At 39.9% G+C, this 25,331-nt stretch overlaps 1 protein-coding gene across 1 annotated transcript in view; it reads right to left on the bottom strand.

Annotated features, from left to right (window-relative positions):
- The window catches only part of PPP4R2 (protein phosphatase 4 regulatory subunit 2), a 28,155-nt gene extending 3,166 nt beyond the window's left edge, over nt 1–24,989 (bottom strand). The window contains exons 1-8 of the mRNA XM_051627555.1: nt 24,825–24,989; nt 23,946–24,027; nt 8,233–8,403; nt 3,343–3,436; nt 1,981–2,018; nt 1,424–1,498; nt 859–1,002; nt 30–298 (exon numbers count right to left, since the gene is read on the bottom strand). Coding sequence (XP_051483515.1) covers nt 30–298; nt 859–1,002; nt 1,424–1,498; nt 1,981–2,018; nt 3,343–3,436; nt 8,233–8,403; nt 23,946–24,027; nt 24,825–24,858 — 907 coding nt within the window. The 5' untranslated portion in view covers nt 24,859–24,989. The remainder of the gene's footprint in view (nt 1–29; nt 299–858; nt 1,003–1,423; nt 1,499–1,980; nt 2,019–3,342; nt 3,437–8,232; nt 8,404–23,945; nt 24,028–24,824) is intronic.
- Nucleotides 24,990–25,331: the final 342 nt, after the last annotated feature.

Here is a 25,331-nt window from a genome sequence, read left to right as displayed (position 1 = left end):
ATGCACAAAGACAGTAACATCTGAAATACCTTCCTCCTCTTCCTCCGTACAGTGCTGTCTGGCACAAGTAGCATCTTTTTCTTTATCCTGAGATGTAGAGGATGTTTCTTTGTCTTCCCCCATGCCTAAAGAAGCTTCACTGGCAGCAGTTTGGTTAGGTGCATCTCTGGCTTCCCCTTCCTTGTCAAATTTAAGTCTTTTTACCTCATGTCCTTCTGCTTCTGCAGGATCATCTTCAGAGTGCTTGTTTTTTACTGGGCTGCTGTGAGCACCTTCTGATTCAGATGCTGATGATTCACTATAAACAACAAAAGCAGCTGTAGCATATATTGAAGAAAAACATTCTGCCTTGTCACACTTCAGGGAAAATTAAAGAAAAGCTGCTACTTTGACTTAAACACTCTACAAGAAAGAACAGAGAACTCACTTCACTTACTACATAACAAAACCTCAAAGCCGCCTCCTTCACTTGAATGATCAGGCTGCTTTGGTGGGTCCAAATTACAGAGAGCTCTTAGTGTCAGAATCAGTGGCAAAGGTTTATGAAAGATCATATCTGGTTATAGTTTAACATCCTGACACAAATATGGTAACTGTGGATTTCTGAACTCTATTTCATTTTTCTGTATGTGCTGTACACTTACAAGATGCGTTACTGCAACTGTGGAAACCTGAACTAACAAGTTATTCCAGACAGCCCAAGCAGCAGTAAGTACACATCAAATCCTTCTGCAGATGATTGCATGTCAAGACTTCGTCGTGCATACCTGAGAAGGCCATTCTCTTTTAAATTATTTTTTAATGTAACTGAAAAAACACGGGCGTAATAAAAACTCCGAACAATCACTCCTCACAAACCTGTGTTTTTTATCTTCTGTTTGCTGCAAGCTTGACTCTTTGTGTTCCGTGCTGTCTGGCAAGCCGTTCGTTGTCATCGGGCTTGACAGAGAAACCTTCGGTCGATTTACTGGTCTGGGAGTTCCAGGACCATTTACATTAGATCTTTAAAAAAATAAAAAAAATTAACCCATCCTTTTAGGAAAGTAGTTTGTTCCTAATAGGCAGAAATCGGCTATGGACTTGTTTTAAAACATTACCAAAACAGATCAGGTAATTCACTGAATTGAATAAACAATTTTTTTGCCTACAGCACATAAGCTGTCATTAAAAAAACACTTTAAGACAAAATTTTAAGATGTTCTAAATGAAGAGGTCACAAAAAAACCCCAAAACCAGAGTAGAATAGAACCTACCATCTATACTCATGCCTCCTCTACCCTCCTTTCCCCAGTATTCCATGTCATACCCCATTTTTGAGTCAACCTATTTGGCATCAGAATAAGTAATAAGGGATCTGAACCAGCTATTTCCAGAACTACATTTCTTTTATCCAGAAAAAGTTAACTGCTGAAACTAAACTTACCTGTCAGAGTACCCTGGTGAATTTCCTGGGAACATAACACCATTCATCCGATTTAAACTATTGGAATTATTCTTCCTAAAAATAAAAGACCACAAAAAATGTTATTAATAAAAACTTTAAGTTACTTTAAGCTTGTTTGCACAGAATTACCCCCATACACACCCCAACTTAAAACAGTCCCCCATTGCCAGTCTTCAAGGGGTAAACTACCTATACATTATACTAGGGATATAGGCTAGAAAATGAATTTGCAGTGCAACTGTTAGAGAGGTATCTGTTTTAACAGTCCCAGCCACAATACAAACTAGCAGCTTGGTGGTCAGGGATAATACTGAAGGGTACCATGTAGAGGATTCCAAAGCTGTTGCTCATTTCAAAACTACTACAGGTAACACTACCACTACTGCTGACTGAACTATTGATAATGAAAACTAAACTCTGCATGCCTGTCTTTTGGATACATCTACTGCCAGCAAGAGAAATGTATAAAGATGAGCACACTCCCCCCTCTTCTAACACAAGTTTAAAATTTCAAAAACCCAGAGGATGATACTTACTCTGAAGATGGATATACACAGCTGACAACCATGACATTCTGTAACACGAACAATATATTAAGAGATCAGAAACAGAAGCTTCAGCTCTCAACAACCCAAAACTTAAAAGAGTTACAGAATTTTGGTCGGATCTATTAAAATATCTCTACAGAAAATTCTTTGAAAGCTACTAACAGATGGCAGATACAAAAAAGTATCTCTGCTCCTTCTTTACAAGGTCAGGCCATAATTACATTAAGTCAATATTTCCATAACTAGGCTACTGTCATAACGAGACCAGCACATTAAGCCCCAGACTCAAGTGCCTGTAATTTCTAACTTAAGTATCTCTTGAAAGCAAAGTGTTCTGAAATGCTGAAAAACTTCTGAATAGCTGGAGAAATGGTCTATTTGTATGTGAGTCCTGCATTCAAAAGTGAGCCAACACTACTAGCTATTTTTAGCAGACCCATATTTAAAATGCTGAATTATTTTGGCCCCAGATAAACAAAAGGGAGAGATAATAATTATGTTTTGCTCAGCCACCTCTCCCTCTTGAATGGCACTGCAAGATAATCAATTTTAACATCTAGAAACCTAGCTTAAAAATTAGGCAAATTTTTCTCTTCTGATCAATACATAATCCAATTATACAGGGTTTTTTTTTATCACAAGGCCAGCTAAATTAACCCTGATGAACTTTAATGAGGGCTCTCCATAAAACCCGAGGTGTGCTTCACAGATCCCATTGTGGCTAAGGAACTGGTCTGTCAAATCACTATCTCATCATTTATTCCTGACCATCTCCTTCCCACCTCAACTTGCAAGATTACAACTGACTAGATCCATGATAACAGGGAAAACCAATCCATTTACAAGTTCACCTTTCTCTCATCCAATAGTCTAAGCAGGAACCCTCAAGCCCATTTTGCCATGAAGAAAATCCTCTGTGGAACAGCATCCTGAATGTCTGTTACCTACTTTCAAAAGATCCAGCATTCTGACATAAGCTGTAAAACACCCCATCATTTTATGAAAGCACAGTCCTCCACACAAGAGGATTTAAATACTGAAACAAAAAACACCGGGGGGAAGGGACTAAAAATAAAAAGTGATATTACACCCTCCACAAACTACAGTTTGAGTACTGAACAGTGACTAGAAAATACAGCAGTTACAGCCCTGAGATTTGTCTTAAAATATTTTAAAACTTATTTTCTATGTTACAAAGGTATGAAACAAACTCATATGCTTAGAGTAGCTATTAGCTATCCTATGGCTATGAGCCATAATGAAACCAACAGACCTCTGGGAGTAATTCCGAAGTTACTAATGTGGTAGTTGTGACTGTTCACCAGTTTGTTCTCTCAGAAACATACATACCTTTTCAACACCTCTTAGAAATTTGTCTGTTCCCGTGTAATTCCTCCTAGGATCTGTCAGCAACTCACAGAGTCGCTGAATAGTGAAGGGGATGCTGCAATGAAATAGATTTATAACAATTTTATTTTAATGAGTAGGACTGTTAGGAGGCAATAATGTTACTGCTTCCTCCCCCTTACTGAGAAGACAGAAGAGTGCTGAAATTTGTTAACCATTAGCAATATAGGGTAGTAAGTCAAAGCCTTATTTTCCCTTATCTCATACACCGAGGTAATAAAGCACTGTCTTTTGTGCTCACCACCACAAAAGCCTCAAGCAGAACCCTAAATACATCATCCCACAACTCAATTAATGAAAACAACAAAAAGGAAATGAGATCATGAACAGTAAAATAGTTTAAGACTGTATTTATTATTCAGATATATAAAGCAGAAATGGTAAGCAATTCCAAACAAATTTTCAATCATACACACTAGAACTAAAAAATTCTCAACTTATAGTTTATTTCATGTTTGACAAAATACATTTACAGAAAAAGCATTAGATGTTGGAATTAATAGAACCATTATACCTTAGCTGATACAAATACTCTGTTTGCCACAACTGGACAGTATGCTCATCTATCAAGGAACAGCTCAATAAAAATAAACTCAGTAAGATATATAAACCCATAAACATCATATTGACACATTTTGTTTTCTGACAATTCTACACTCAATTTCATCCCTACTTAAATAAGAAACTGACCTTTCAGACAAGCAATACTTTACATACATTTACCAGTTACCTGAGATGTCACACTTTCATTGCATTCATTGTCATATTTTAACAAACTCCTGTGACTTTCCACAAAATAGTAAAATACTTGAAAAGAAGTTATTTCAATAAATTAAGATTCATGCATTTTTACAGTTAGCTATTTGAAGTTGAAGCCATAGACATTGCAAAAATTCATCTAAGAAGAATATTTGATACAATGCAATACTTAAGAACCATTTCTTGATTGGGAACATGACTGATACACCGAATCCAAAGCAATATCAATACAGACTTACACGTGTGTGTATATATCCCTGTACTGTAAATTTTGGTAAATTCAACTTTATTTTCCAAGAGTACACAGTATCTTAAGCCCATTTCATTAGCTAAAACAGTACATTTCTCAAACTTAGTTCATTAGCTAAAAAGCCACAACTTAAAGTTGCAAAGATCTAACACTAGTTTGGTGCTAACAGGTCAGCAAGGGTATGATTAATCATACTACATGACACTCCACTTCAACTAAAAGCAAGTAGTAATCAGAAAGAGAGTGACTAAGTATCAACAATTAATGTTTTTCAGAACTGCCAATGTATCACATTACTGAGGCAGTTACAACCCTTAACTGGAAAGCAGTAAGGAGGTGGGCTGCAATACAACCACCCTTAGCCCTAGTTCCCTCACAGCTACCTGAAAAAACACAGGAGGTATAACCACGTTTACCTGACTAGTTAATGGCTTCCCTGGCTATTCATCCTGATTAACACCACAACCAACTTATCTTTACTTGATTTCTAAGAATAGAAAGATGGTGAAGTTAATCTCCATCAATCTGCTGTGGAGAGTTAGAATAGAACTGATGAAGCCTAAGTAATGCTATGAGACAATAGTACTACTACGACATTTGTTTTGACACGTTATTGCTTAAAAGTAAGTAAAATGGCAGAAAACAAGTGTTTTGGCACACAGGCAAAATACATTTCACCTCCCCATTTTGACCCAGAAGTACCTCCTCCCCTATCCCAAATACTTTATAAAAATAAACCAGATCAAACCAGGAACAAGCGATCCCTCTTAATTCAGTTTATTACATGAAGGCTCTTAAGCTTGACAGTGGTTCTGTCATTATTAATTTTCCTAAAGCTTCCTTAGTATCAAAGAGAGCTGCTGTTGAGCAACTTCTGGTCAACCCAAATTCTTCATGACGTTCAGCTTCTGGGTACCCTCTTTTAATGAAATTCCCATCTTTAACTCAGTCACAAGAATTTACTGCATCTGTTAACAGTTCCACACAGGTACAGCACTAATGGTACCAACTTTTCTCATTGATGGCCATTTTGCGTTGAAAAACCCATAACTAAAGAGACTTTAAATTTTTTTAATACACCAGACTGTCCATTCACAAACAACTCATGTTAAGAGAAACAAAAATACATAGAATTTTGAATTATTTTTCATCAGCCAAATCTGCAAGACATCCTGGAGAATCACTGCCTAGCTGATTTGAATTAAGCTGTATCTGGACACCTGGAGTACTAGGACATGAAGTAGTTTGTGAACATCAATACAGTTCTGGTTACTTGGGGAATAACATAACTAAAGAAATTGTGCAGCCATCAATTAATCCAGAAGTAAAAACTGTCATCCTCTTTTACTCTCAGACATAAAAGGTTTAAATAAAAACCAAAACCAGTTCATTTCCCTCCAAAATTTTCCACAGTAAACTGAACTTCGTTTATTGAGCAGCAGATGGCACTAACTGTCACACTATCACCTCCTCTGCATGTAATTTGTTCAACATTTTTACATGTTTTTAGTTGGTAAACCCCAAAGTTAACTTCACCTTATGAATTCTTCTCTGTAAAATTATTTTTAAATAGTTAAACATGATTTTAAATAAAAGTAATTTAAACTGTTGTGAAACTATACATGAACACCAACATAAAAGTTTGTGAGCAGTATGAAAGTTGATCTTAAATGCTTAGAAATTTAATTAGTACAGTACATGAGCTGCATGAATAGTCTACTTAGGGTAACCACTTAAAATTCTATACAAACACGTTCAAAACTGCACTTCCTAGTACAAGCTCAGAATTAATTACAGACCAAAAATGCATCATAGTGTCAGGATTCAAGAGGGATCTGGGAACATTTTAACAGCCATATTAAATTGTAACAAAAAATAAATGAAAATCTGGATTATGATTATGTCTATTTTATTCATGCCATGAGGACTCCTCTGTCATCTGAGATCCCAAATCACTTACCTTGGAACTTTCTGCTTCACTAACAAAAAGAAAGAAAATGGCAAGTCTTTTTAAGAACTTTCTACTCCAAAGCAACTGTAAAGCATAGCATGAGAATCTGGCTCTGCAAGCATATTACGAAATGTCAAGATACAGCAAAGTTAAAACAGCTTGTTTGTGCTTTCTTTAAAGGACACTTAATCTATAAAGACCCCCAAACAGGGGTCATCCTTAATTTTTTACTTGACTTAAAAAAAAAAAAGTAGAAAAAACAAAGGTAGTTTTAATGAGCTCTTTTCCTCAAATCTTTTACACAAACACCAATAAAATCATCCTAATAATAAGGTCACATCAAATAGCTTCCTTCTCCACCCTGAAATGACATCTACAACTCTAAATAAGGAGCCTGAATATATCAGATAGCACAAACCAAAACCTGATCTTGTTAATTTTAGGACAGATCTCCTCATGATTCAGCTTTCACAATCATATCCTCACTGTATGATTTACTAAATTACCTATTCTACAATCCTAGATTCTGAAACAACCTACTGTATTATTTTAAGATAACTAATTTATGCAGTTTGCTTCCTCAAAGACTGGGTGGTTCACTTCAAAGTATGAGGAAGTCAAGCAACAGATCAAAACAGCACAGCCACAGAGTAAGCTCCAGACTTGGCACCCCAGAGGTTTGTTTAGCTCACTTTGGAACAACAGAAGATAACAGCACACCATTCATGAGCTGTCTCCATGAGAGAACATTACAGATTTTGTGGGCAGGGAAGCATTAACAAAAAGCTGGGGGAGGCGGGAGAGAGGCAGACTCAGGCATAAAGGATAGGTTTGTTTTAAAATTCCTCCAGTGGAGTAGCCTCACATAAATACTGGGTAGCTGAGAACAAACTGAATTTCACATTCTTAAAAGTATCCTGCACAAGAGCAATTGGAGGGTGGGGGAAAAGATGAGTTCTGACTTCTAAGAGACACTTGAATTGCAAATAAACTAAGTAGTATGGAACAATGACTAAAAATTATTAACCTAGCATCAAAATATGACTAAGGACATGTTAGCAGCACCTACAAATCTGAAACCTCAGGGTAACAGGGAGGCAAGCTTTACAGTATGCCCATTTACTGACAAGCTGAGAAAAATGCTGAAAAAGTATCTCTTATGCATGCATTGAGACCCACAAGCAGGATGACTCAGCATATGGTAAGTATGCAATCCAGTTTAGACACAAGAAAAATACTACATAAGCTATAAAAAAGACACACCAAATAAAAGATAAAAAAAATAATCAGGAGCTTTATTTTAAAGGAAACAAAACTTCCATAATTACAAAACCTTTACACTTTAAGACACCATCAGCAATAGATCGAATACCCCCAGTCTCTCAATTAGTTAAATACCACTTGATCTGTAAATTAGAATTTGGCACAATATAACAATTCAAAACAAGGTACACCTTTGCCTCCTAGCCATGCCATGTTTATCACAGCATTACTTCTTCAAAAGCTACTGAACTGCCACAAAGCAATTAACACGAAAGACCTCTTTCAATTAGGTATTTCAAAATATACTGAAAGAAATCTCACTTTATTTTACCTGTTAAATGCACACAGTAATACCATGCTTCATTGTATTGTATTACTTAAAAATAGCTATTTATTGTAAAAACTGAAATGACTGATAAGCCACAGGATAATTTTCAAAGACAGAATAATAGAGTGAAAGTTCTGCAACTATTGTATTCTCAAAGTATGTATTTGCTTCTGCTCATCTGTTGGAGGTTGCAAAATGAACAGTCACAGGTAGATAGCACAAAGTTCAAAAACTGGGAAAATATTTTTGTTATCCTGATTTTAGAATACAAATAATACATACCCATTAAATCCAGTGACAATTTTCAGGATTCTCTCTTTCATCTCTTCAAAGGGAATATATTCCACATTTGGATTGGGGGGCCCTCTTGGTTCAGGAGCTGAGGTTCTGAAGTCATCCATTACTTTCTCCAGTTTGAAAATAAAATAGCCTTTAAACTGAGACCACTGAACCCTGCATAAAACACAAGAATTAGGACATATGCAAGTCACCACTAAAATCACAGAAAAACAGAGGAAAAGAAAAACTTTGTGTGCAAAACATTATTAATGCTGGTATGTCAGTCCTGAGATAAATGAGGCAAGCAATGCACAATTATTTTTGGTCCTGAATTTAAAGCATGGTAACTATGTAAATAATTACAGTAGAACAATATTACACAAACCAACTGCCATTAACAACAGGGTAAGCCATTTCCTTAAAGAACCAATACGCACTTACAATTCAAACCTAAATGTGAAAGATGTATGCATTCCATACAATTTACCAGTAAGCCTACATGCCACCTGAAGTTTTTGCTAAAATCACTAGAGCAGGAGGGAATAACAAAAAAAAGAAGAAAAAAAAAGGGGGGGGGCAGGAAAAGGGAGGATGCTCAAGCCTGGAAACCATACAGCAATTATATCTGTTACAAAACCTTACTGAAAGGCCTTTTGTAACCAACTGATCAGTATACCAGCACCATAAAAACATTTAATAGTACCTCTTTTTCTCAGAAAGGTAAATATATTTTGTATCAGTTAGCACTTGCTGATGAGCACTTGAGCAAAAAACTTTGACTTCCACAACCATAAGCAATATAATAAGATCTTCCCAAATTACCTTCTGCCTTACAACTTAAAAAAAGTTAGCATTTATGGAATTCTATATATTGACATTTTCAAGAAAACAGGTCTCTATCACACTGCGTACAATGACAAAGGGGGAAACTGCTGAGAAAGCCCTTCTAACACAAATCACCCATGCAACAGTCACAGGAGTAGTCCTGGGCCTCCTCTGGCTAGCGCAGTTCTTAGCAGCATAGGAAGCAACTTGAAAGCAACTGATTTAGTTCAGTTACTAATCCATTTTATTCTATTAATGCTGATGCAGAAGCTTTCACAGCTACAGAATGGAGACGCTAGTGGAGAAGAAGAAACTGGGAGAGTAAGAAACCAACAATAAAGAGAGACAATTATATTTATCTACAACACACAATCTGGAGTGAACAGGCTTAAATCAAACAAGCATAAAAGCTGAACCCCTGGACAGCCCTTCAGCTCCTGCTGAAAGAAATCCTATTTAGCCACAGGCTGTATTTCTACAGGCTGTCTTTAGTAACAGTGCTAGCTTAAACAGCCCTGGCTATTTTGAGCCCCACATAACATCTGACCTCCTGTCAGGCTGATACCACTATTTATGCTGGGAACTACACATGGTGACTCCCCAGCAAAGTGATGATTTGTGTCCTGCATGCTATGCTCAAGCACTACTAATACCAAATATAAAACCACAGGTCAATAAAGTCATATTAAACCTACTTTCAACAGAAAAACAGTGCCGTGTTATCTTTGCCTTTATTTTCTTAGTCTCAAATAAATATGAGATGAAAAGGAGAAAAAAAAATCTCACATTTTTTACAAACATGAAACCCTCACCTTTTAACAAGAGTGATAAATTTGCAAGAATGGAAGGAAATTCTAAGAGGAAAGCAAACCTCCCTTCTCCTTTGCTTCTCATAAAGTACCTCACTTCAGTGGAGAATGCAGGACTTGGTGAATAATAATAATAAAACCAGAAACAAAAACATAAAAAAAGAAACAAGGTTCCAGAAGGGAATGGCATGGATGTATTCAACAGCATCATTCGGTCTCATTGGATTATGCTGCAATTAGAACACTAGTGTTTTCAATGTGCAATATTAAGCATTATTACTACAAATGTTGAATTTAAAAGCTATCTAATTCTGCAGTGCTACCACCACGAGAGCAAAGCTTTCATAACAAATCACAGATTCAATACAGAAACCCATCAGAAAACACAGACAGAAAAGAGCCAGTAAATAACCCCATGCCAGCATTGGATTACTCCCTACTGAGTATCCCAAGCGTTTTACCTGCCTCATAGAAAAGGATTTCCACTATTATTATAAACATGCTTTGACAACCTATTTTTTCACACTCTAAAACTTGAGTTGTTCCTTCTTTTAATTTTTATTTCTTGATAAGTAGCAACATTTATCTTTTCATAGACTATTAACCCATCAATGTTGTGTTGCCACAATAAACCAAGAACTTAAAAGTTTTCAAGTGTCAATTGACTGCCAGAAAGCAGCACCCACAATGCTGAAGCTGCAGAAAACATGTAACATTTTGCTCCTACAAAGTAATCTAGGAAACTGTCACTTGCGTTAAACTCAAGTATTTTAATTAGCATTTCCTCTTTCATGAAAAGGCTAGGAACCTGCATCTGGAATACTGGCATAAAAAGCATATTTCATTCTGTGTTTCAAAAGACTTGATAAATGACTGCCACCCAGGTCACACAGTTCAGCTTACAAACAGGAGCAGAGTTGAAGGATAAACTCATCCTGCAGTCACAAGCCTTACTACAGCTAAAGCCAGATATAGCAATACCAGCTTTAAATCAACCAAGCAAGCTTTTGCTAGAAACAGTGTGACACCAGAGCAGCAGCAGCAGCTCAGGACAGTCTCACTGTTTACACATTTACTCTCTTTCTCAAGGTTTTTTCAACATTGCTGAGTTCCCTGCTGCTGCAGCTGCACTACTATCAGCATGAAAGCTAACTGGTTAGAAGTGGCACATTCACACTGCAATCAGAGATGTAACTGTAGTTTGTAACATAAACAACTGCTTTGAAGTCACAGAATTGTCCTGTCCTTCAGGAGCACCATCTCCTGAATGTAATTTAAATATTAAAACATGCTCCCATTTAGATGATGGTCTTGAAGCACTTTCAACCTATTCAACTGGTTTCCAATGAACAGCTTTATCCCAGTAAGTCACAGGAGAACTCCAGGCACCCAGCTGGAAACACTACTTGCACCAAAAACAACTTGAGTCAGCTCCAGACTCTTCAACTGTGTAGTCATAGAACCACAGAATCATTAAGGTTGGAAGGGACCTTAAAGATCATCAAGTTCCAAGCCCCCTGCCATGAGCAGGGAACCCTACCACTAGATCAGGTTGCACAAAACCTCATCCAACCTGGCCTTAAAAACCTCCAGGGATGGGGCATCAACAACCTCCCTGGGCAACCCATTCCAGTTCTTCACCACCCTTATAGGGAAGAATTTCTTTCTAATATCTAACCTACATCTCCCCTCTGTTTAAAACCATCACCCCTTGTCCTATCACTATCTTCTATGATAAAAAACCCCTCCCCAGCTCTCCTATAGGCCCCATTCAAGTATTGGAAGGCCTACTGTGTAGGCGAGATTCAGCAGCACAGTGGAAGGAGGAAGGTTTCTGGAGGCTGCAATGCAAGTCTCTTGTTTCTTTTAGGTCTGACTCTTCTATCATTATCCTAGGATGAAGGATCTCCAACTTCTGCACACTATGTGTATGATACATCCTTCCTGCCTTTCCTACCAACCCAGTAAGCAGCATTCCCTCTTCCCCTTTCTTACCTCACCCACTTACCGTTCTGTCTGCTAGGAGGAGGGCAGAACTACACATACGTCCTACAGAAGGAAGAAAATACTTCAAAACCAAGAGTGAGTAGCTCTAGAATGGAGGTTTCTGCATCTTCTGCTTTCACCCAGAACCACAGTTGCTTCCTTTTCCCTCAAAGCCAGTCCAGTCCCTTTATCAGCAATAGCAGCACCTACAACCATGGACAGCTGCATACTATGACTCAAGTTTAAGCTAACTCTGAACAAGTCCTCAGAAAAGAAACATAATTAATAAGTGGAATTATAAAGGATTTATATAAAAAGAATCTTATTTCAAGCAACCTTAATTATGCGTAGTTTTTAAAGAAACTTATTTACACTTGTGACAATGTACTGCAAAGTCTGACCACTATTTTAAAATTCTTCATGAAAGATGATAATCTACAATGCTGAAAAATATCTGGCTATGTATCTGGAAAGAGAAATTGTTAAAATAATGAACTCACTTCTGAGAAAAAATAATTCTGCAGGGACAGAAAGATCTTCTTAATTTCATTTACTTCAGTGGAAGTGATCAAAAGTGAGTGTCAAGAGAAGAGTTACCTTTCTGGTTCTACTAGTCTATGCAAATGACATGTTCAAGTCGGTATCAGCTAGTTTAAATTCCTGAAACTCACTTGCATCTCCTCCATAGAAAAAAAACAGAGTCCATAAATTATGGGTAAAACTGTTACGCCAATACACCAAAATGGAGATTAAAAAGGGCATATCTTCCTAATCAGCAGAAAAAGCTACATCTACACCTCCAGAAATACTATGTTATCAGCATACATAGACCAACTGGTCTCTTAGCCCAACAACAGTAGTGAGAAGAGAGAAAAAAATGGTGAATCTTTTCAAGAAAAGAAATCTTCCACATGTATCACAAGTTCCCTGGTAATAGCTCTAGCATTAGGATGCAAGACACTGCTTTAGGTGCTTTGTTACAAAACAGGAGACACTGAAAATGAGTGAAATTTGATCAATATCTTCTGTAGTTAAATGAAGAGCGAACTGGAAGTGAAGAAAAAACTCTTCACACAGCTTTATGTACAGCCCCATTAAGTTTTATACACTGGAAGATAACTGACAAACACTTCAAGCTCTGTAAATAAACCAAATTGAAGAAATTCCATGGAGAAAATACTATTCATGCTTTCTTTTGAGCAGGCCTGTTTGTAAGTACTTGCTCTTCCCACTCAGCATGCTACATAATCAGCCTTTTCTAAAAACACTTGTCTTCTAAACCATGTTTTTCCTGTCCACTACACTAACTTGTGAATTTGGACAGTTTTTTGAGAGCTCTTTAACAGCTACTTTAAGAAAAAAAATCTATAAAAATACATTCAGAAAAAAATTTTTTAAAGACTTGACAAACATTAAAACACAAATAACAGAAGAGTGAAAGGCAACTTAAGAACCAGAAAGTCTGGAGAATCAGAGGAAACCATTAGCTTTGAGAGAATTAGAACAAGAAAGAAGACAAAGCTGTTATTGCAATATTTCTACTTCCTTCACACAAACAATGCTTTCTCTACTGTCCCATGCTAAACAAGCAATACAGCTCTGTGTTTTTAGTACTACATCGGAAGGCCTTCCTACAACACAGTGATCCCAAACATTGTTACGTGACTTGTACATCATTAAATATGGATTGGAATGCAGGTCTCCTCAAGTGCAGAAAATAAGGGTAAGTCACCCATCCCCTTTCCTAGCAACTGCATTAAAATATCAGACATAACCCTAAGGTAGTACACACCCGAAGGCTTACACACTTTACACAAACTTCTCAGGATTTTAAGTTTCAAACTTCAGTAAGACCATGGAAGGTAAGCAGGACTAAACCTAAAATTAGCTGAAGAACAGGAAGAAGAATTCAGAATGTCTGAAATAAGGCTACCTCCTGAAATGAAGGTACTGCAATTATTTAATAAATCTTTCTGGAATTGTTTCACAGACTACAGGTTTAATTAAGAAAAACATTATATTAAGGGGATGTTAAGCTTCTAGAGACCTAGCTATGTACTTAAAACATGAAGAGTCCCAGGAGTCCTGGTGGGATGTCTGACTTCAGATTTCACAGTGCTTAAGTTCATTACAAAATTACTTGGTTTAAATTTTAAGAGGATGCCACCTGTTTTGAAGAAATGCTATATGCCACAAACATAAATCTAAAGGGAAAACAAAGTAATAGATCTACTACTGATTCTGCTCATTCCACCGGCCATAAAAGAAACATCAGAACTTGGTAAAAGAAAGAAGCCTTCTCTCCACCCTTCTATTATTAGCTCTCTGACAAGCAAAAAGAAAAAAATAAAAAAGTACAAAATAGTGTATTTAGGAGGCAGGCACTTCATGTTCAGCTAAACTGATTTTAAGGCAAAGTCCTCAGAACACAAAAGGAAAGAACCAGAGGACAATCTCAGAGGGATTCACTTAACATGTAACAAGATATATGAGTCACATATATTAGCTTCCCCCTCCTCCCCAATTACTGTTAACTGAGTTTACACTCCCACAGAAACTTGCTAGTAGGAAACAGGTGTTTAAGTGAAATAACTTGCCAACTTTAATAACTGTCTCTTCTCTTTAGTGCCTTGCTCTAGAGCTCATAGAAGATGAAGATAGACTCTAACATACAGTAATTTTCCCAGGCTGCCAGAAGCAAAATTGAAGTTTCATCCAAAACGAGTTAATGCCTTTTCTATTCTGGTCTATCAGTGGAATCTCCAAAACTATTTGAAAAGTCAAGACACTGAAAATTAGGTGCAAATAGCAATCATGTATCCAATTCAAATCCCTGTACAAGGTGGCAAACTTTTCAGCGTGCTCTGCCACAGCCTCAATGCAAGATGTATCCAAACAGGAACATTTTGAACTAGATAGAATATGCCATTTCTCAAGCCAAAGGCCCATTTCTGCGAGCACAGAGCTTAGCCGCAGCCACAAGAAGCCCCAGGTGGCTCTTTCTGTCTGGCTGCAGAAGAGGCAGCACCTGGGAGTCAGTGGGGGGAGCCTGGAAAGGACTGTCCCAACTCCCTGGCAGCAGCACAGCAACCAAAGCACACCTGAAGAGGTCCTCTCCAGCAGAGTCAGTAGCTAAAGCTGTGCAGCAGAACAGTCCATTGGAGAGGGGGACTGAGGCCACTCTCTTCCTCACTCATGTCCTTCCTCCATTACTTCTGTTCTTTTGGATGGAAACAGTAAAGAGAGCCTTGTCCCTCTATTTTTTTTCATTTTATTCTTTACCTTACTTAGTACACCCTAATTTCAGATCTGCCAATTAGATATAAACAAGTATACCTCGAAGTGCACAGTTAAAGAGAAGGGGCTGCACAAGTTAGCATCTTTTTAACTGCCTGGAAAGCACAGTCTCCAGCATTTTCATACCAAAAAAAACCCCCAACCGTTCCCATGTGACATTGTAGTTTTTGTACAGGAATTACTATTTCTATTATACAAACACTAAATATTATGTCTTTAAGAGGAATGCTGAGTGGTAGAGAAATGGCTTTCAATTTTGTCAGAAGATACCTCTAAAAAATTCTGGGTGAGAAAGCTGGCAATGCTGAAGTTCCCATAAGCGGGAGCTGAGCCGCGCTGTGGCTGAGCTGGGACCTCACTGCAGCGCGGGCAGGGCGGGCACTGCCCACCACCTACTTTGCTTTATAGCTGCTCTCCACACAAAGGGGCGAGCCTGCTCTGCCGCTCCCACGCATTCCTGTGATCCCACACACAGGGAGGTGAAGCAGATCACTAATCTAACCACAAAATTAATGCTACAGATAAAGAAGAGTAAGATGGGTGATGTGACTAGAAGGGCGCAAAGCTGTTCCTTTAAGCAGCTGCTCTCATGTACCAGATAAAAGAACAGACCTTACTTAACTCCACTCTTGCTTCAAATATTCTTTGAATTTTAAATTTTTTTACTTCCCGTGCTTTATTTTAATACTTATTATTCTGATGCAATTAGTTTCAGTGTCGTTATTTTGCACTGTTGCTATTTTCACCATCCACACAGTGCAGATTAACAGGGGAAATTCCAAACTACAACAACAGATTTACACAGTGAAATCCCCTGTGCATTAACACAGACTAGTTTCTTAAATGCTTCTGGCAAGCAGACAAACCTTTCAACCTAACATCAGATTAAAACCATAAGCAAGTGCTAGATTCTTAACTGGTGTTTCTGAATGAGTAATAAATATTCAACTCTAGGTGATCCAGCACAGTGAATTTACTGGATCGCTGTGCTTTGCTGTAAATGGTATATTCCTTTTAGGAAAACATGCTGGCAAGCACACTTCCTGGGGGAGCTTCCTGTTCGCTTTCACCTGGTAACTCATTTAAAATTAAAACACTCTCACATTTTATCATCAGTAGGAGCTGACCTCATGTTGCCTTTCACTTTAATTAAAAATATATTGAAGAGCCCAAAAGAGGAAAAACTGGTATTTCCCACAAGCACAGAAGGTATTTTTCCATTTTCACTCGCTGATTGTTGTCAGCCTAAATTAAGTCTTTGCCCTCCTTCTTGTGAGGATGATGAGCTCATTCCAGAACCACAGAAACTGGAATACATTAGAACTACATCTACCTCAGTACTATGAGCATTCACCTCTCTACTACTTGCAAATTACTACTGCTATTGCCAGGAATAACAAAGATTAAGACTTAGTTATGGAAACAGACAGCTGATGAAGACATTAAAGTACTATCTGTAATCACCAAGGGACTAATTCTGATCTCTCTTGATAAATATTCAGCTGACTCCAACAGAATACAGCTGTTACACAGAAGAGAAAAACTGAACTAGGACTCAGTTTTGAGCAAGTACATTTCTTAATATAGTTATCTCAATCAAACTAACTCAAGTCCCTTTTGCTTTAATTTAAAAGCAAAAACTGACCAGAGAACAAAAGAAATGCTGTAACTCATCTGGTAAGTGTAGCTATCACTGTTACATTACCATGTGCATAGAGATCCACGGGTTACCTCAGAAGAGCAGTAGATCACATTGAGCTAATACTATCAAATCTTTACTATACTGACCAATAAAGCTGGTAAACCAGATAAAGGAAAATGCACCCTGTGCAACTGCTTTTGGATCAGTAGCCCTCATGGAAGTCCTGTGACTGTCTTCAAGTAGTCCAGCCTATCCATAAACCTGAGAACTCACTACTCCTCAAGACAGACTGTTCTGTATCCTCTCTTCTGCATGCAACATTGCCTTATTCCTTCCCCCTAACGTGTGCCATCACGCACAAACTTTCCCAAAAACTGCAGAGAGGAATAAGGAGCAAGGCTCATCAACTACAAGGTCAAAACAGAAGAAAATTCTTGCTACTGTAAAGTGTAATATGAAGTGGAAAAATACCCTGTCTGGGAAAGCACTTCAGAAGAAATAGTACCAAGCAAGGCCACAATAGGACAGGAGACTTGAGGCTCACTGGAAAAGATAAAGGTTATACTGAGGCAGTCACTGCAGCTGTGAAGAAACATTACTAAGAAGTAAAGGTAAGAACTGACAAACTCCGAGCAGGAGAACAAATCAGATTATGCAATGCAAGAGAGCTGAGCTTGAAGAGTCAACAGTAGGATACTAAAGATGATCATCAGAAGCATATGCAACTGTATTAACTGCTACTGAATAAACGGCAGGGTGGTCTTCTGTGCAAGGTAACAACAAGCTGCCTGCAAAGGGACGAGCAGGGAGTGCACTTCTGAGAACAGACTGGACACAGCAAGAGGGAAGACACAGTTACAAATCAGTCTGCATGCACATACAGTTAACATTGGCAGTTAAAATAGCCCAACTACACTGAAAAGTGTAATAGCATTGCTATGAGAAGCTTGCCTTTTGTCTTTCCTTACATGTGAATTCTACAGAGAGTTTAAAGTTGATTAGGATCAGTTCATCATGCACATTTTATAATGCTTGTTGAAGTTTGACCTTTATACTGTAAACCCTACTCCCAACAGATATGAAGTGGCAGCACTTAAGATAAAGCACAGTAGTGTTTCCTTAAGGAGCAAGTGATTTAATCTCTATCACCATTGATCCCTCTGAAGTACTGAAACTGTACATTTGATACATACATTATTTCTTATAATATAGGTTAAAAAAGCCAGGAAGCTAAACTATCTTTGCTAAGGATAAATCAGCAGGCTGTCCAACCAAAATTCTTGTCCTTCGGAGGCATGAGCAGATTACAAGACATAACACAGTGCCAGTGGAATGGGAATTAGTGGGGAATAATTCCAGCTGCTTAGCGGAATAGAGTGAGGAATAATAGTAGGAAACAATGCAAGGAAGTTTACTCACATGTCTTGCTTCACTGAGAACGTGGAAATGGAAGAGACCTATTCTAACAAAGGCGTAAAGGCTTTTCAGAAAATGTGATCCCATTTATTATAGCAAGAGCTTGAGAATTGTTTTATTTTTTTTAAAAAAGGAATTACATTCCCCCAACAGATTTAAAGATTTCCAGATAACAATTTGCCACCAAATAAAATAAAAATTTTCAAACTAGTAAAAAAATATTATCGTACAGATGTCAAGCAACAAAACTGCTAACTGAATAAAAACAGAAAACATACTTTATAGAAAAAAAGTAGACTTAAACTTAAGCATGTGAACTAACCTGAAGGGCATATGGCTACAAAGACCTACAGATTTGTGACAAAGAGTTCACAATACATCATTAGAACACTAAAGCTGAGAACCAGGGCTTATTCTCATACATGTTCTTTGGTACCACATCTCCACTCCTAACTTCTCTACAGCTGACAAACAGTTTCACTGCTGGAACAAAACAATAGAAACGCTAAATTCATCCAAAAGAGTATTCAAAAAATGTAGTAAGAAAAAAAAAACGATATCATTCACTGCTACATAGGGCACAGGAGACAGTAGAAGGGGTGAAAAATGCTTTTTGCTATTATCTTTGATAGAACTACAGTTATGTAACTTACATTTAGGGTTATATAATTTACCCACAGCAAATCATGCCTGATCTACCTGACTGGCTGCCCATGAGGGAGGAGCAGGCAGCAGCAAGACACACAACACAGTCTCCTGTAGCATCTTTGTGGTCAAGCTGGAAAGCTACAGACTCAGTTACAAACCATGTTGCTCATGGTCAACGCTGGGGCCAAGCCCTGTGCTGGTAGATGGGCAGATCTGTCAGAACCCTTGCTGTGCCAAAGGCTGCCTGCACACCAGGTGGCATTTGCAGCATCAGAGAGTGATGACACCCCTCCACCTGGCCCTTACAAGTCCATAACCACAATACCATGACTGGTTTGGCATCAGCCAGTGCAAAGGGGAGCAGAAAAAGGAAGATGAGCAGAAGGCCACCAAGATGGTTTACAAAGCTGCAGCACACAACCTGGGCAGGAAGCTAAGGCAGCAGCATGTCATCTTCAGAGAACAGAAGGCTACCGTGGAGGAATCTGACTGCCATCTTCAAGTACTGAAGGGGCAATTTTGTACAGGCAAGATGAAGACAGATTCCCTTCAGAGGTGCACAAATGAGGGGGAAGAAAGAGGCAGTGGTCCCAGGCTGCCCAAGGGGAAACTTCAAATTGCTGCAAGGGAAACATTCTTCCCAGTGCGTGTGGTTAAATAGTGAAAGTGGGAGTCAAAAGGCTACGGAATTGCCATCAGTGGAGGTTTCTGAACACATGCACAAAGTCCTAAGCAACCTAAACCAACTCAGGGATTAGCTCCCCTCAAATACAGGGTCTGACTGGATGACCTCCAGAAGCCCTTTCCAATTTACTTTATTCTATTATGATACTGTAGATGTTCAGATTTGCTGTACAATTACATTAATTCACCTTGACTCAATAAACCATGCAGAGAAGCACTGATGTCAGTCCTTAAGGAAACTGGTGAGGAAACAACTTCCATCCTCAAGCTTAGGCACAGTGCAAATTAGTATTTCAGATCTTCCAGGGAAACACTGAGGAAAGAATTTGACTACACAAAGAAACAAACAGAACTTATTTTAATGGCAGTTTATACTGCATTCAGGGGAACAATACATCCTGGCCAGGTCAGTGTTCTCCACTTAAGCCTAGAGCTGTTTTACAGTTTATCACTTCTGCCTGTGTACTGTATTTCTCCAGATTTTGGTACTTCACTACTTATTTCTGGATTCCTTCACTGTCAGTAAGCATCTGTATTATACTTTCCACAATAGTAAGCCATTAAAACTGTGCTCTATAGGCTGCGTGCCCCAGGGCAGGAGTGGGGGAAATGCAAAGAAAATTGACAAAATTTTTCATTGCTTTTGATTTTTAAGTTTAATTTTCAACTTTAGAACCAAAGGAAAATTCTAGTTTTTCTTTCCAGTCCAACAACTTGGATTTTCTTGGTGAGTGGCTTAGAAACAGTTTTTAAATCTAAGAGAATTTCTTATCAGTTAAAGTATTTTTAATATAAAACACAAGATCACAATTAGTAAGTGACCTTCATACCCATTCTTCAAGCATTCTTTGAAAAAACAAAACAAATATTTCACTTTTGCATTTCACTTCTACTACTGCAGTGCTGTGACTTCCATAGTGTCTCTTAACGCTGCTTCTACTTCAGAAAAAATAAGTGGATTTCTTGTGCCAAAAACAAGTACAAAAACATATAACATTTTTAAAATAAGACTTTCAGATACAGTAAATTATTAACAAATTTCATCTCTCTTCACTTTTAATCAATTTTGAAAGTCACACTGTTCTTTTACAAACTAGAGAAAAGGAGGTTATAATGATCTTCCCTGACTATACTTGGTCTCACTAAGGAAATTCTATGCTAATATCTTAGTAAAAAGTCAAGCCAATTAAGGAGGACATCACTCATCTGAAAAGAAAAAAAGTCCTAAGACTCAACACAGACTAAAAAAGGCTGAACTATAAACTTTATGTTTCACCTAAGGCTAAAGTCTTACCATAGCAACCATTAAGAAACAAAAATATTTCCAAGTAGCCAAGCGAGTAAACTTCTGCTTCTGCTCACCTCTAATAGAGGAAGTTTAGACTGGCTTTTGTAAATGCAGGCCATATTCTCCCAAACAATTTAGTCAATGGTTAACTTTGCACAAGAAGTTAGCTTAAACTTCAAATAGATTAACACACAGCATTGCACGATCAGGCTTTTACTGCAAGGTACTGACAAAACCACAAAGTTTACACTGATAATGTAACCAAATTTAGCAACATTTTTATTCCAGACCTTCTTGTAAATGAAAAAGACATTTACAGTAGAGACACACTCCGAAGAGCCTTATCATAGCTGCAGTGCTGGCTTACACAACTTTCACCTTTTGTTCCTCCCCTACACCGCCCCCTCAGCTGCGCTGGGGTTTGACGTCCCAGTTACCACGGACAAACCCAGCCGGATCAATGGACTGAACCTTGTTGAAAACAAGTACTGCCACAGGGAGCTACTTACAACTGCGAGCAGCTTCCTGCTCTGTGTTACCACGCAGCTACGTAAACAGTTGAACAAGCACAAGTGAAACAGTGACACCGGGGCTGCGTTAGCCAAGACTGCTGCAAACAAAAATATTAGTAAAATTACAGCTCAGGCTAAACCTGCATCTACCTGTTCATAACTCACTCAGATGAATAAGCAGATTGAAACAATCTGGGGCAGGGAGGCACCCCTTACATGAGCCCAGGTTTTCAATCTGTTAAATAACCTATGGATGCCACGATCAGGCTTTGATGGCAACCTTAAAAGTAATTTTAATTTACTTCACTAGCACCCTTTCAGACTAAATTTACTAATTGTTTGCAAGATCTACTGCAACTACGTCCAGAAATGGTATAGGGTGTGGGTGGTGAGAACACTTTACATTTAACCCAGGATGTAGATTGCAGTGTATCATCTAAAAATCAGTATTTAACATAAAGTTAAAAAGCTGAAAGAATCCCACGAACACTGTGTAACTCTCCAGAAAAAAAGAGTAACACAAAGCAAAAATACTTCACATTTCATTTGTCCTTATTTGCCCTGGTTCTCAGGGTTACTTTTTGTTTGTTACTTTAGGAACAGGCTGTGACTGAAGAAGATCCATTGTTTTTCAATAAACCAGTTGCAAACTGTTCGTGTAATTACCCCTGACTTCTACACCCTTTTTTCCAAACTGAGCTCTTAACTTCATAAAAATCCTAAAAAAAAATTCTCTATGAACTAGTATTTCAAAATTAATCTTTTAATTCCAAGGCAATATATTCATTACTGGCTTAGACTTCTATTGCATTTACTTTTGCACAATTGGAAATAAAGAATATTTAGGTCATTCTGAATTAACATGTATGTGCTAGGTTTGTGTATTCAAGAACACTTTTACAGTGGTCAAACTGAACTAGCTTAAAAATACATTAAGTTCTTACAACACATATCACCTATCTTTACATGAATGTTTGCTGTTAGACTTTAATTTGTATTCATTTCTTCCAAATACTTTGACACATAACACATCAGTGAAAACAGAAAACTTATTTCATTAAGAAATACATGCTCTGGTAGATAATGGGAAACAAATGAAACATTATGGAACAATATTCCCATATCTGTTTCCAGAGTATATTAGATACTTCTGAAGTTTATATCCAACACTTTTAAAATAACAATTTAATGCAACTAAAAGCTTCAGGAATGCTGAAAAAACCCATGGACTGAAAAAAAGCTAAATAAAACCCTAGAAACATAGAAGGCCAGGGTCTAGATGGTAGATTCCAGTTCGGGTTTAAGCAATAGTTTCTAATACTCATAATATTTTAAAAAATCTAGGATTTCCCAAATGGAAATAAAACCAGGAGTTTAATAATTCTCCAAGCTTCACAAAGGGAAGAATTTTCCCAAGAACCTGCCCCTATACAATCTTAAAATTACTTTGGAATATATATAACAGTGGCAGAAACAAACAAAAAAAAGCAGCAGCCCAAAAAATATTTTGGAACAGGAAAATATTTTTAAATATATTACACAAACAAAACACAGCACAGTAAGCCCACACTAAAATAAGTAGTACACCAAAACATTAAGAATTACAGCTGCATTTTTTTGCTGAGCCAAAGCCTTCTATTCAAAGAGCAAAGTACATTTCAAGAACTTGCTTTTCTTTCAAAACCACTAATTCAAGCAGCTGCCAAAAAAACCCTAACACCAAAACCTACAAACCTCTTACACGTTAGAGGGATTCTAGGCACCCAAACAAAGCCCCTGCGATCACCGGTTGCTAACAAAACACCCGCACAAGCACGGGTCCCCTCGCTGAAGCCCGTAGTCTGGCACTAGGCCTCAAAAACAAGGAGGCAGCCTGGGAGCCAGAAAGTGAGCAATTCCACAGCAACGCACCCAGGGAAGCCTCTCCCCTTCCTGCCAAATAGTGGTCGCCAGGAAGCGGCCCCGCGCAGGCAGCGCTCAGCCCCGCCAGGCAGCGTGCGGCGCGGCTCCCCGCAGCTCCACCGCACCTGGGGACGGGAACCCGCCAGGCCGGCCTGGGAAACACGCTCCCAGCTCCTGTGCGACCTGGAAAACGAGCTATTATGCAAATTCGGAGGAGCTCCCATTCGCCTCCTCCGCAGAAAGCACCTACGTGACGCTCCCTTCTTCAGCAGCGCGCCCAGGCGCAGTCACCGCGCCGCGCACAAAGCCCAGCGGGCCGTTCATCTCCTGACGCAAGTAACACCATCAGATACTGTACGGAACAGATACTACAACACTCCGCAGCAGCCTTTACAACAGTGAGATAAACTCCCCATTCAAAACAACCCGAACGTCACCCAAAACACACAAAGAGCAACAGGTTTACTGCACCGAGCAGGATCAACAGGACGCGAGCAAAGCCTGTACAAAAAGTCTCCCTGTTAGATAAAATTAACCACCAGCAGATAGAACTGATCCAACGAAAATTAAAAGGGAACTGAGGCAAGCTTATTTAGCTCGTGGAAGCAACCTGCAGACAAAAAGAGAATCCAGGCAGTATGTCAGTGACTTGAAATGCGTGAATGTTCTAAGCTACAGCTGAAGATCACCAAAAAAGTCGCACTTACATCGTCTCTCCAGTCTTAGCAACATGACAAAGAAACTGATCCAGTATTGGACACACTTCCTTCTTTCCTCTCTTCTCAAAATCTGTTGGTGTGAGAATGACACAAAGAGCGGTAAAAGAAGATAGGATGGAACAACAACAAAAAAAAACGTAATTAGCGATTTATTTGCTTTAACGACCACTACAGTTCCCACAGAAGTGTTTTCAAGCTTTCACAAGGCTTCAGTGGTTCCCAAGGGTTCCACCGGCTTCCCAGCCCTGTGAAACACTCGGTATTTTCGCGTGGAGAAACTACATGCATCTGAGCAGCAAAAGTTGATTTGCAACTTCTCCTGAGCAGCTGCAAGGCAGAAAGAGGCCGATTTCCCCAGGCTGCAGCCAGCAGCGCAAGCTGGGATAGAAACGGACGGGGGATGGAGAAAAAGGAAAGGCAGGGGCGAGAGCCGAGCGAGGGAAGGCAGGCAGGACGCGGGGAGAGCAGAGGGCACGGCCGGCGCGGGCAGCCCCGGGCCTGCAGGAGGGGAGCGGCGGGGCCGCTCACCCCGCTCGCCCTCACGCAGCCCGGGGGAAGGCGAGGGCAGCGGGGACGAGGGGCTGACCTCCCCCCTTCCCGCAGGGCATCCCCGGGCCTCTCCCCATCTTCCTGGGGCTCTCCTGCCTCCCACGCCAGCCGCCCCCTCCCCACAGCACGGGGACCGCGACCTTCAGCCCCGGCGGAGAGCGAGCAGCTGCCGCCCTCCGCCCGGAGCTCCCTTCCCCCTGAAGGGTCTCAGCTGCCAGGGAGACCCCCCCCTTACCCTTCGCCCCCCGCCTCCCCTTCAGCGTGGGGACCCCGCTCTCCACCCAACCCCCCGCTCTCCGCGGCAAGCCCTGCCACCACCTTTCAGAGCCTCCTGCAGCCGCTCCACGTCCATGATCCGCCTGGGCGTCTCCCCGCGCTGCTCCCCTCCTCCGGGCCCCCCGCCCCGCGCGGCAAACGGCCTCCAGCCGCTGCGCACACACCGAGACCCCGGGCTCACCAACCCTCCAACATGGCGCCCGGGCCGTCCCCGTGCGCGGCCCCGACAGCCCGTCCTCCTCCTCCCTCCCGCCGCGGGGCGGGACGCGGGGCGGGGCGGCCCTGAGGGGCGCGGCGGGCGGCTCGGAGCGGCTCCCGCCGCAGCCCCGCTCCCTGGCAGGCCCGGGCAGCGGCAGCGGGGCGGCCCCAGCGCCTCCGGGGGCGTTTGCGCCTCCCTGCCCGCTCAGGCTGATGGCGACGGCTCTTTCCTCGCCCTCGGATCTTGTATCCGTGTGTGCACGGAGGTGCCAGGCCTCCTTCTATGCCCGAGGAGGAGCTGCTTTCCCCGTTCGTCACTTTGCCTCCCCCTGCCACCCTTGTGCGCGCCTG

Source organism: Apus apus, chromosome 9, assembly GCF_020740795.1.
Source record: "Apus apus isolate bApuApu2 chromosome 9, bApuApu2.pri.cur, whole genome shotgun sequence".
Lineage (NCBI taxonomy): Eukaryota > Metazoa > Chordata > Aves > Apodiformes > Apodidae > Apus > Apus apus.
The sequence above is the reverse complement of the archived record's forward strand: the minus strand, read 5'-3'. Positions and strand labels throughout refer to the sequence as shown.